The 13915-nt window shown below is 34.6% G+C and overlaps 1 protein-coding gene across 3 annotated transcripts in view; it reads right to left on the bottom strand.

The window, feature by feature from the left end:
• LOC111615604 (zinc finger protein 99-like) overlaps positions 1-13915 on the bottom strand; it is a 50437-nt gene that overhangs the window by 21578 nt on the left and 14944 nt on the right. Inside the window, exons 1-2 of one of the 3 annotated variants that reach the window (XM_023357013.1) lie at positions 9781-9851; positions 675-744 (exon numbers count right to left, since the gene is read on the bottom strand). In XM_023357013.1, coding sequence (XP_023212781.1) covers positions 675-738 — 64 coding nt within the window. In that variant the 5' untranslated portion in view covers positions 739-744; positions 9781-9851. Of the gene's footprint in view, positions 1-674; positions 745-7882; positions 8364-9780; positions 9852-13915 lie in introns of those variants that run through there. The other 2 variants (XM_023357011.1, XM_023357012.1) reach the window with 2 other exon arrangements.

The raw sequence follows: 13915 nt of genomic DNA, 5'->3' as shown, positions 1-13915 counted from the left end.
GTGAAAGTAACTTTTCAGTTTTCTATTAAAACACAAATCAAGGTTTACTCAACACAATAAAGAAATGATGAATTAATAAATTACTACTAAATTCTAATTATAATAGAGTAAAGCATCAATTATCCAAATATCGATCAACTGAAACATCAATTAACCGAAAGTTTACAGTTCAGCAAATTTCAATTTCCACTAGTGCTGTGGCACTGCAATCTTTGGCTATGTCTTGGGCTACTCCAAGATTATTTTTGTTGATGTGCGTGTTTTAGCTGGCAGCACTGGCACAACCATGAGAAGATACTTAAGGATTTGAACAAACTTCAACATGGGATATTTTTTCGTGCATAATTGGTTATCCGAAAAATCAATTTTCTGAACAACCCCAGTCCCCAATTGATTCGGATAATTGATGCTCTACTGTATTTTATTTTATGAAGGAGTTAATTCAGAATTCTCTCTGTTTTAGAGAACTCATAAGTTTAATTGATAACCTTAAATAAATTGAGGGCAAATAATAATGACAACGTAAAAGTACATTTAAACCTGTATGGTTTATACATAAAAGATTTTCAAATTTTATCAAATGTTATCAAGTAAACATTTCTGTTACATGGACATAGCTACTTTTTTAATGCTATAAAATATGTTATAGTAATTAGAAGTCTTAATCATCTTACCTATTGCATTATTACAACCAAAACTATCCCTTATATTAAAACTCTGTTGAAATTCACTCTCCATAATTAACTGAAATGAAAGAAAAATTATATTACATCATTAGAAAAGTTGACTTTTATATGAAAGTGCATAAAAAATATTTCAAGTGTATAATAATAATAATGTTTCATCTTCATTATCGCGACTGCTCTATTATAAAAATTTATTGAAAGGATTAGCAATCGTAATTCAATATGAATATAAAAATGGCAGTTGGTGCGTGAGTATAATTCAAACATGTCATGCCACTCCTTACCTTGTTTGCAATGACTTAAATTTTAAAGTTATTAATATTTGTAATTCAAATAATTCCATTCTAACTATGGTCAAGATTTTCATGTTTTCTTTTAATAATAAAATGAATTCCCCTCCTCAATGTGCATCTGCAATATCCTATCATAGTCCAACTTCTTAAATACTACTAACACTTTTGTTTTATCAACTCTCATAATTCCTAATCATGTCCTCTATACATTTCTTCCAACCAGAAAAGTGAGTCTCATATCATGAAAGCCAATAAGATAAAAGAGTTAGTTTGAATAGCTTGAAAATGAAGTTAAGAAACATGAAATCCATCATTCTGAGGTTTCTGATGGCAGAGGTAGCCAGATCACAATGCTCCAAGACTTGTTTACATAAAAATGCAACTGGAATACCTAGTTGAATAGTAGTCCTGCTCAATGTATAATGTAATCAAAAAGTAGCAAAGTTTTTGTGTGAAAGTTGTTAGATACAACAGTGACATTGACGAAGATTAGGGATGTGCAAGTGGAATAACATTTGATTTTGTCAAGTCTCTGTATCCATCTGTGAGTCAAGAACTGGCCTGTTTATTTCGTGAGCATTTTGGTGAAAAGGAATCAGTTTCCCAATCTGAGACTGAAATCTGTGTGTATCTTGATTCACAACATAGTACATAATGCATTCTTTATGCAAAATAAATATCTGTATAAACAGAAGAGATTTGCTGTTAATTTATCAATTGCAGATGTTAGCAAAAATAATTGATATGGTGAAGGAGATAATTATGTATGAGTTTTTGCAATATTGCAGCTGGTAGTAAGGTGTTTGCAATAGGTGAAAAGATGATGAAGAGTTTATCATGAAAGTTTTAGATGCTATTTTGAGTTTGACACTCCAAAAATAGAAAGGTTTTTAGCACAAAGTGCATTTCCTTAAGTTGTGGTAAAGATATGACCAGATATGTATACATATTTACAAAAGATACGTATGTGCCTGTCTGTATTCTATAACCTCTAGATACTTGTGGAGAAAACAGAAAGTGACTTTGAGGGTGTTAAAGTGAGCTAGAAAAAAGCAAAAATAGTAGGAGAAATAATTCGCTAGGAGCAACAAAGGTTTTTTTTTTTAATGGAGTCATTGGCAGGAAGTTTTCTCTACCTATTTAAAAAGGAATTAAGTCTGTTAAATGAATAATAATATATATATATTGAATTCATTCTATAGTTTTGAGCACCAAAATATATTTCTTCAATTTCTCAATCAGTCTAATATTTTAATATAAAATACACACATTTTTAGGACCTTCACCCATGCTATATTAAAAACATCAGTGTAATTGTAGAATTGTAGTTGAAATAAAAAGTTAAAAGTAATTTATTTGTCATTTTACAAATAATTTTAAAAAGAACAAGAGGACAAATTAACAGACAGGTATTTTATCCTAATGCCTACCTCTACTACCAAATTACTCAGTATTTAATTATTAATAGTAGCTATAAATTGGCCTGATTTAAGTCCAGTAATTGTTCAGTTTCATTATAAAATATCAGGCTTTGAGAAGTTTATACAATTTAACTTATTTACAAATTTTTAGAAAGCATGAAATATTCAATATTTCTTTTTTTTTTTTTGAGTTGTCATGTACTCCCTAAGTTTATTAAGTGACCAGAAAATGATATCCCTTGACAAACTGTCGTAATTCCTGGATATGCTCCATGGTCTGCACTACTGACAGAATTGGTTTCTCAGGAGGTTCTAGTTGGTCTCCTCCTTCATCTAAAGTTACACTGTTATTTTTGTTTTTCATCATATCAGCCAAAATTTCAGTATCTGTAAGTACTCCACAAACTGTCACATTGTCATTCATTTAACAAAGTCCTCAAAAGAAATGCCTGTACCTGTCCCATATCTACCTAGTCACAACAGACCCAATCTCTTCATCTATATTTTCAGCTTATAAATGACAGAATCCAGCTTTTTAAAAGCAGTTGGCTACGGTGTTGTGGTTTCACTTGATCCCAAGCATTGGGATCAAGTGAAACCCACAAGCAAGCAGTTTGTATCATGTTGATCTTGACCTCATCATTTTTGTTGGTTAAGTGCCTGACAGGATGTTCTGGACCACAAGGCAACAATAATAGTGTTTTAAAAACTTTAATTGCTCCCTGATCCATCAGTTGAAGTACTGATGTCATATTTGGGGGATGAAACATAACCTTTACATTTTCCATCAGAGGAATGGTGTTGTGTGCTGCCTTATTTCATTGCTGATGCAATACAACATATGCATGGCTAGAGTAGCAAGCAGTGATTAGTATTGTTAGTGCAAAGCTCTAGAAAATGCCCCTCTTAATCATTTTCCTCACACATCTAAAAACAAAATAATACATTTTCAACTACTTTGGTAACAGGTAGAACAAAGTAACACTGCACTTCATTCACTTCTGGCAGTACTTATCACTTAGAATCAGATATGAACATTTATACACAAAAGGGCACATGTGAGATCTGAATTAGCCCTGGGCAAATTAATAATTTAATTAAAAATTTAAATTTTAAACGAAAAATATTCGTTGATTTTGGTGGGAAAATTGTTTTTTTCTAAACGAGGGAAACTGATAAAAGACACTTCCTGCAACAGAAGTTGAAACGTCCTTTTGTTTCCCGTTATCTGCTAAAATTTTAGTCACCCTGGGAATTGTTAACCCCTCGATAAATCCCCTTTTCCTCTGTTTACGTGAGAGAATCCAAAAAGCTAATTGGAGAAAACTCATGAAAAATGAAAAGAGTTTGGCATGATTCGGGGAGTACGTCACGAAATCCGAAAGAAGGAAGACATATTCCATATTGGCTCCCTAAAGCCCTGGTCACACTATGCGATTTCTAGCCGCGCAGGCGACTGCAACTGCAACAAGCGCAAGTCGCGCGCGTCTTCTCGTGGTCACACATTGTTCGTTGACGTTGCAACTTGGAAACATGTGGCCCTATAATAAACCAATAAAATTACAGTAGCTTGTTTTTGACTACTTTCGTGAGTTTGCCGATATTTTACGCTCTACTTCAGAGTATTTATGAAATTTTAGCCACTTTTCTTATTAAATAGCAAGCAGTTCCTTTTCTGGAATGAATAAAAGAAAAAAGGCGATTATTTTAATAGAGCTGGCGAAAATACATGAAAAGATAAAATCTTCGATTAAACGAAGAATTAAAATCCCACAGGTATTCGTGAGCCTGAATAAGCTTGATCAATCTCGATTCTGTAAAAGTATTAATCCTCTGACTATCTGCCATGATGATGAACTATTTTCAATGTTGTCACTGTATGACGTGGCATAAAGGCGTTTGTTGATTGGATGCGTGTTTGCAATCGTCGTGAGTAGAACAAACTTTTTGTTTCTAGTTGCGATTGCAGTCGCGCCAGTTTTCGAGGGGGATTACTAGTTAATGGGAACAGCCGTCGCAGTTGCAGTCACCTGCGCGGCTGGAAATCTCATAGTGTGACCAGGGCTTAAGGCCAACGCCCTTAGTTGCGAGTACGCCATGAAATTCCCTAGAAGGAAGACATATTCCATATCATCTCCTGAAGGCCAACACCCATATTAGACTCCCATGTTTTGTTAAGTCAGTAGATAAAGAAGAAAATATATAAATATGTGCCATGCAAGATCTACCTAGAAAGACCTGAAGTTAATCCTTAAAGAACAGTAGAAGAGAAATAGATATAGAGGTAGTATGATTACAGTAGAAATTGTGAGCTCTCTCTCTCGAAACATTCACTTTAATTATTCCATTTTTGTATAATTTTGCTATTTTGTTTCATTAAATCTTTGTTTTTATTTGTAAAAAGGAAATGTCTCAGTATCTGAATCAAAATGAGTATTTTGTATCATCTCCACACGTGTGTTAATCCGCATACACTACAAAATTGATTAACTGGTGTCAGGAAACCTGACGAGATCTAGAATTAATCCTCTAGATCGTTTTTAAACTAAATAACGCTCTCCTAAAAAAAGTAGTGAGCCAATCTTGCGATTGTGTGCCCGTAAGTGACATAGATCAACTGTCTATGCCCTTGGCTACTCACACACAGTTGTCAATAAAAAGGATTTGTCAGTTTTGTTTTCCAAATTTTTCCTCAATTTTTAAAAGCCATCTTTCAAAAATTTCACTTATCATCCATGCTTTCATGTTTGATTGACATTCCACAGGCTTGGTTTTAACATTTTTGAAGCATTATGGATTGGTTGACTTCCCAATCAACAACAAAGGTAAATTTTTCCAATCCATCCATGTTTGTACAAACTACAAGTATTATGTTATAGCAAACATAACAAAGAAAGCCTTGTTATGTTTGCTGCCACAGCAATGCTCATCTTTGAAAATGTTTTGTTTGGGATGTAGTTATAAGTACAATTTCATTAGCATTAAAAATGTCTTTGGCATCTCTATCTTAAATCATTTCTGTCAAATCACTTTTTCACCTATCAGCTTCTTGCACATCAACAGTACTGTTTCCTCCACAAACAACAAAAAAAAAAAAAATACAGTCGACCCCCCTATAACATGGTAGATATGTTCCATTCTATATGAAATTGATGTTCTACAAGTCCCATGAGCCAATCACAGCCCGGGCAGTTTACAGACTACAGCTGTTTGAAAGGTTTTCTTCCATAAAATTAATCGATTCTAGACTAATTCAACTCAACATTTCCAAAATACATATATTTTTTGGGAATAATCCATATAAACTATGCTATAAACAAAAAACTGTAGGATTACTTACCAAGTGTGCACCGTTCGACAACGTCATTGCTTAAGCTGGTTTTCGTCGTGGAGCAATGCATCGAATGGCGCTCGCGTGCTTCCTGATAAATTATTTTTCTGCGAAAACTTTGCTGAACTTTGGAGATACCATTAATATGAATATAATTTTTACGGCCGTTAAATAATAAATGGTTTTTAGTAGGTCCTCTGCTCGTTTAAACTCAATGGTTTGTGCAATATCCGCTATTGATGTAGATTCTACCAATCCTATAGCCGTCATACAGGAATCCAAACTATAAGAACCCATTTTATAGGGAAGTCTACTGTACCCTATTCTTTCCTTAAAGCCAACAAGTGCTGGCTTTAAAACCACTCTTTCCTAGGTCACAAGCAAATTCTTCAGCTTTAGCTCTAAGGAGATGTCTATTTATTGGAATGGCTTTGTCTCATGTCCGTTTAATCATTTCAACATACACTCATCAACATCTGAATTTTCTGGTTCTCTTACTCTCTTCCTATCTTTGCCACTCTACTCAATCGCATTGTTCAAAATTTGTTCTTACTTTTTAGATAGGTGGACAATGCATTAAGTGGATTTCCAGTCTATTGCAATCTCAGGTTTCGTTTTTAATCCCTTTTTCACTTCATGTGTAACTGCTACTTTTTCAGCAAAAGCTAATATTTTGTATTGCATGTGCTTTGGTTTCAACAAAGATATGACAATAAAATACACAAAATCCAATAAAAATTGCAAAGTAAACTTACTGTAGCAGTGATACTTTTCACCTTCATTATACACGATGAAATATCTTACTAATATTGTATACAAAAATTAAAAAAGAAAAAAAAAAGGAAAAAGATTGCAATGGTAATCTGAATTTTGAAGTAATTTGATAATTTATTTCTTCTGTTTTTTTTTCGTTCTTATGGACTTAATCCTGAAAAATAAATCATCATCAAATCTTAACTTGGTGGATTTTGTCATATAATGTTATAGTATTACCGTAAAAGTGACAAATACATGTTTATCAAACTGATTTGCAGTCTCTTTGGAGTCCAAAACATTTTCAGAAAATACATCAGAGATGTCATGTAACCGAGGCAAGTGATGTTTTAAGATAGTTACATCACAAGTGACAGTGTGGGAGGTCACAGACACACTTTCTACATGTCCACCGTTCAATACAATACTCTGCAATGTCAATGAACTTAAGCAATAGCATATGAAACAGTGCATACTCAGTAAGTTGTCCTATGATTGTTTTGTTTATAGCACTTTTTATACTTATCAACAACAAAACATTCTATGTGTTTCGGAAATGTATATCAAGTACGTATCTTAAAAAAATAAAATTATAAGATAAAGCATAATGGTAAGAAAATAGTTTTAACCCAAGAAGGAATTGGATCCAACCATAAGCACAAGATTGACAAACACTTCAAAACAACAAACAAAAACTTACAAATACTAAAATAATACCTAATATACTAATTAATAAATATAGAAATTAACTTAAGAGGGAAACAAGATAGACAGAAGAACAGAAAAAACAACTCTACCACAGCCTACTGTCACAACAACACAACACAACAGAAAACAGCCCAAAAACACAGAAACTGCAAAAGCTAAATACATCAAACTAACTTAATAACTAAGAATGAACAGTTTACACAGAAAAACTAGTTAAGTAAATACTACATTAATTGGTTAATCTTTACATACGTGGACTATCATGACTGCACTTCCGGAATCTCAATAGCATGTGCAATTAGAAATCCGACGTAGGTGACACTGACCAAATTGTTCATTTTTTATGCAATAATCCTCCATCCAAAAGTAAAACTATATTTTTAGTAGACGTTTCCTTTTTTTTTTCTTTTGTTTTATTTTGAACTACCGTGAATCAATAACTAGTGATATTAAATAATCCACGATTTGCCAACAGCTCCCCTCTGGGAGGTCCATTGGGAGCATGAACAGTCGGAAGTGCAGCCATTGGGGCTACCTAAATAGAATTTGATCCCACATTCTAATATAACCTATTCTAATAAATTACCAAATTATTGGTAATTTATTAAAATAGTTAGGTTAGGTTAAAACACGCGACCACCGCCATGACGGTGCAATACTAGCAAGACCAAAAAAATAAGTTTTACTCACAATTAATATAGTTTTACTCCATTTTATTATGCTTCTTGTACATAAAAGTAGATTCTCTGACATCAGTAGTGGCATCCTGCTTTGTTAATTCAGTTGATTCTTTCCCTTTGCTTTTAACACACGTTTCTTCTTTTTTTCTCTTTACATTTTCCTTCGTGGTGATAGCTTTTGGGGCTGAGGGAACAGTTTCTGGTTCCTTTCATATTGGCACACGACTGGCTCCAGGATAAATCTTACTTAAATGCTGAAGAAACAATTCAAATCGTTCTCCTGGTTTTAATGTTTTCCATTTCAAAAGCTTTTTATACATAAAGGCACATAAATAAGAATCGCACAGATCGTCGGTATAATGAATTGGAAAATTCTTTTTGTTCTTTAAATAACCCCACAATCGTTTAATACTTCGAGTATGGACGTCCGTAACAGGATTAACAAAATTTTCAGCATGCTTTACTGTTTCATGATGAATATCGAGTCCTTGTAAATCATCTATATGACTGTAACCCTTCCATTCGTCTGTGTAGGTGATGGTTCCAGAATGAACTAATGTACTAACAACCCAATTAAGGCTTGCTTCAGACCTATCTTTTACTTGGCACAGGAAACATATTTGTCCTCTCGGCATATTCCACCTACAACCCAAGTTCCTTTCAATTTCCTCCCTTTTTTGTTCTTCCTTTTACTTACAACAATTTCATCGACCTCAACAATCTTACTGGGTCCTCCTATTTTAATTTTTGTTAAATTGTGCAAGGAAATCATCATGGCATGTCTTATGAAATTTCCCCAGTCAGTAGCCGTTCTTGAACTCACTCCTACTGCCAAACACGTGTCACTCAACAGGCACTCGATGCAAACAAGATGCCATATGAATGAATAAATAGTGGCCCACGAATTCTTTCCGAATTTACCTTTAAAGGTTCCTTCAAAAGGTGAACTGTTTGTCTTACATTTGTAGCATCTAAAATAAATAGAATCAGTGTCTTTTCTAAATAACAGTTTCCGCTGACCATCGCATTTATCGCAATCAGCGTCAACAGGTTGTAGGCCGAACTTAATAGCAAATTTAACATCAGATGAAATTCTCTTGTCAACATCTAACTCTGGAAACTGCGAATCTAAGCATCGAAAAAAATCAAGCGACGTCCACTCGCTAACATCCATTGCGAAAGACAGCCAAAAGTGAAAAACAGATTAGGTTAGGTTAAGTTCGGTTAAATTTACTTCGAAAGATGAATGCTGTTGAGATTCCGGAAGTGCGACCATGACAGTCCACGTAAGTAAAGATTAACCCATTGATCTAACTAACACAATTCTGTGCTGATCCAGAGAATAGAAAACAACAAAACTAGTACCAACTTACTCCAGAGTAATAGTAAAGGCAAAAAAAAAAAACACAAAAAAAAAATGGTGAAAAAGCACACACAGGTCACTAACACGTGGTTCAAGAACACAGTGTCAGATTAACACAAACTTTACTGAGGTGAATGTCGAATGAGGTTTATGAATAAAAATGCATTTAAACTTATAAAATATATATTTATGCTCATTGAAAGTATATATTGAAGTTTAACATATCGGTACATCAAAATTAAATTAAGAAATAAAGAAAACTTTACTCGAATTCGCTTCATGTGTAACTGCTACTTTTTCAGCAAAAGCTAANAAAAAAAACACAAAAAAAAAATGGTGAAAAAGCACACACAGGTCACTAACACGTGGTTCAAGAACACAGTGTCAGATTAACACAAACTTTACTGAGGTGAATGTCGAATGAGGTTTATGAATAAAAATGCATTTAAACTTATAAAATATATATTTATGCTCATTGAAAGTATATATTGAAGTTTAACATATCGGTACATCAAAATTAAATTAAGAAATAAAGAAAACTTTACTCGAATTCGAAGCAAATTGAAGAACACACGATGAGCGCCGCCATGTTTAAAAACTTAAAGCGCCGTCTATGAATCGCATCCTGCAATAATTTTTATAACTTAGATAACTTTTAAATTTAAAGAAAACTTATTTTAACTTAATTAATTAATTAATTAATTAATTCATAAATGACAATAGGGTATAATTACTTGTTTTTCATAATAAAAAAAGCTTAAATATTGAAGCTTGCTTTCTTTTAACTCTTTCCGCCTTGTGGGCACTAAAAGTTCCTCTTTTAGCAGGTCCATTATGGGTTCGGCCAGGCCCACAAAAAGACGATCGGGGCCCAACATGTCCGAATGGACCACCCTCCGAAAAATCTCCATGAATTTTTCGAGGGTAGCCCGCTCTGGATGACCCGGGATCGACGCGTCCGATTCCGGGTCATCCAGAACGGCAGGTTGTCACCTTGACCGCCGACAAAAGCTTGCTTCGTAAAATAGTGTTATTTATCAACTGGAGTTCAATCCAGAGTAGCAATTTTTAACAATTCAAACGAGTTTTACCACGAAAATTGAGTAAACAATCCGAAACAGAAACCTAACACAGCACATACACAATATAAAGCATTTCTCCCATTAATGAAACGACAAAGAATGTCACTTGATTCAATGGTGACACTGACAGATTTCTTAGATGAAACATAAGGAGGCTGAAAGTATAACAAAATATACACAAAGATAAAGAAAAAATACTTAAATTTAGCAATATTAGATGGCTTTATCGGTTATGTATCCAAGCAATTTTACAGTTATTTTCATTGCAGTGAATGAACCAAAATGATTCGGTGTTGTTTAGTCTATGTTTTTTATCCTTTTTCTAACATTCTTCCTCTTTCTCCAATATAATCAACTCAATTTTCTTCGTTTGATTTCAGCCAATTTGTAATATAAAGGAATTAACGAATCATTGAATGTTCTGGACCACATTTGGTTGATATTTGTAACCAAAATTAATCTTTTTTATCAATATCAAATACTAAAATTTCGTTATTACTACTAGTTTAGTATGGCTATAATTTTTTAATAGGACTCATTGCACTGTTGCAAACTCTGGGTGCAAAAACGAAGAATTTTATCTGCACCTATATACGATACTTTCTTGTGTTTCGGATCTTTACGTCCCTGCTCAGCAGGTATTTTACACGTCATCATTTTTAAATACATGCCGGGAAGACATCCTATGTGTAAATGTCCCCTATTTAGGTGTTACTAACGTGAAGAAAACCCGGAAAATCACGTGGCCAGCCCCTTGAAGAGGCGCGAACTCGAGATTAACCGTACAGTGGTTTTATTCAATCGGCCAATAATGAGTAAAGTAAGTAAATCATTTGTAATCATTATACATAAAATGAAAGTGACAAAAGTAATCAGGAAATTATTCTTTTGCTTTATTTTACAGTTAAATATTGTTACGTTTTGTTGCGAAACTTATATTATTAATTTAATTANGCAGGTATTTTACACGTCATCATTCTTAAATACATGCCAGGAAGACATCCTATGTGAAACTGTCTCCTATTTAGGTGTTACTAACGTGAAGAAAACCCGGAAAATCACGTGGCCAGCCCCTTGAAGAGGCGCGAACTCGAGATCAACCGTACAGTGGTTTTATCCACTCGACCAATAATGGGCAAAGTAAGTAAATCATTTGTAATCATTATACATAAAATGAAAGTCACGAAAGTAATCAGGAAATTACAGTTTTGCTTTATTTTACAGTTAAATATTGTTACGTTTTGTTGCGAAACTTATATTATTAATAATGTAGAAAAACTCGAACATTACAAGTAGAAACAATATTTATGTCTTAAAATATGCTTTGTATATACGTCATATTATATTTAAATGAATTTCACAAGTAAATTTCTATAATGAAAAATGACTTCCAATGTGAATTTTTAAAGTATAATTAAAACAGATTTTTAATAGGAAATATCACACATTTTAACACCTGAAGAGATATATTTACTTACGTATTATCTAAAACTTAACAACTTCTGTTTTGTATTTTTTTTTTTTTTGGTGGTATGACTAGTTTTTTGATGAGTTTGAAATTTCAGTTGTGTTGTAAAGTTTCTTTTACAAACGTCACAATAAAAATGTATCTCATCGTCGTAAGTAATTAGATGCTTCACAAAAGTAATTCTACTTTTAAAAATCTGTTCACAAATATTACATTTGTATGGCATACCCATGGGATGCTTGGGATGTATTTTTAAACAGAAAATTTCTAAATGGTATTTCAGTTCAATCTCTGTTTTGAAAGTTTTTTTACAATGGCTACAAAAATATGGATTTTTCAGATGAATAGGTACATGCTTTAATAAATCGCTTTTAAGATTATATCCCTTTTTACATACATCACAGAAGAAAGGAAAACTAGCTTCATTGTGAACAGTTCCGTGNAATTGGGGACTGGGGTTGGTCGGATAATTGAAAAGTCGGATAACCGAAAAGTATGAAAAAATCCATTATTAGTGTAGTATATTATTATTTCCCATGTAATTAGTATATCGCTATTAACCTACTTCGCGTTGAATTTTCATCGATGTTAAGCCTAACAAAAATTTTTTAAATAATAATCGTCGCTATTGTATCGTTAACAATTAGAAAATTAAGCCTCGTTTAAACACTGGCTCCCTTTCATGGTCGAATGAGTGTTGCCAGCTAAAACACGTAAAAATAATATTAAAGTAGCCAAGACATAGCCAAATATTGTAGCGCCACATCACTAGCGGACATTTGAAATTTGCCGACTAGGACGGTCGGTTAACCTAGGTGTCGGTTAATCGGGGGTCGGTACTGTAATTCTACTTTTAAAAGTCTGTTCACAAATATTACACTGGTATGGCGTACCTTTGGGATGCTTGGGTTTTCACCTGAGAAAAAATTTGGACGAATCTATTGTTAATTTAGAGAAAAGTTTACATACAAAGGTTTCGTCGGTTGAAGGAACAGACCTGGAGAGTATATTGGCTGAGTTTACGTTACGTCAAGAGTGGTTTGAGTGTTTTTTAAGTAAGGCACAACAATTTAATAATTTCTGTATTATCTGAGTCGGAAAATGATAACTTACAGGTTAGAGATATAGAATTGGAGTTTTTTGAAAATATGCGTTGATCATGTCAGTTTAGAGCGGAGTAACAGAGCCGGCCCTACCATAGGGCGAAAGGAGCAGCCGCTCCAGGCGCTAAGTCCTAGGGGGCGAATCAGTGGTAAAGAAAATTAGGGTATAAATTTGGGGCAACCAAGGGCAGTGGCGTGGCGAGGGGGTGCAAGGGGGTGTATCAAGCACCGGGCGCCACTCGCAGAGGGGCGCCCAAATGGTCTCCAAGACAAACTATATGTGTTTATGGAGGGGGCGCCAATAAAGTGTCGTGCCCCGAGCGCCAGTTATGTTCGCTACGCTACTGACCAAGGGGGCGCCATAATAGGATCTCGCTCCATCCTAAAACTTGCCTCGGGCCGGCACTGCGGAGTAATATATTGGGTCAACAACAGAATGGTAGAATTAGGTTAATTTATTGAAGTTTTTTGTATTGTGAGGTCAGCCGATTAGGAGTGAGGTGTTTTCGACAGCCGAGAGGTCAATACTGTCGTGTGGGCGCGGAATGACTCACCGAGACAGGTTTACCATATGAACCCGTTTAATAATATACATAAATTCTTACAAAAATCCAATAAGTCGGGCAAAAGCCTATCCAACGATGGGTTACTGTAACAGTTCCCAAAAACGGAAAAGTTCGAATGTTCGATCGGTCCTTGGGGTGCTTTCGGCACAGTGGATGCAGAGAACGATGGCCCCGAGCACGCACCACCACTTTTCGCGATGTTCTCGGTTGACGAATTGAATCTCGGCGATTCTGGACGTGACCTCGGCGCTTCTGAACGGGACGGGTTGGTGAAACCAGCTCCCAGGGCGTCGAAAGAGCCTTCGTTGTGTCTCTGTCGTGAGCTCCAAATCCCAGCAAATGAGCACCATGCACCAAAACCCAAGACTTCGTAACGTTCCCGAAAACGCGGTTTTATCGATTTTTCCACCTCCGTAGCCTCTCCATTGGTCTCTCCTCGTCACATGGTGACAATTCGAAAC

This window comes from Centruroides sculpturatus, unplaced genomic scaffold, assembly GCF_000671375.1.
Source record: "Centruroides sculpturatus isolate CEXI.00-Female unplaced genomic scaffold, Cexi_2.0 scaffold19, whole genome shotgun sequence".
Taxonomy (NCBI): domain Eukaryota; kingdom Metazoa; phylum Arthropoda; class Arachnida; order Scorpiones; family Buthidae; genus Centruroides; species Centruroides sculpturatus.
This window is presented reverse-complemented; position numbering and strand designations above follow the sequence as displayed.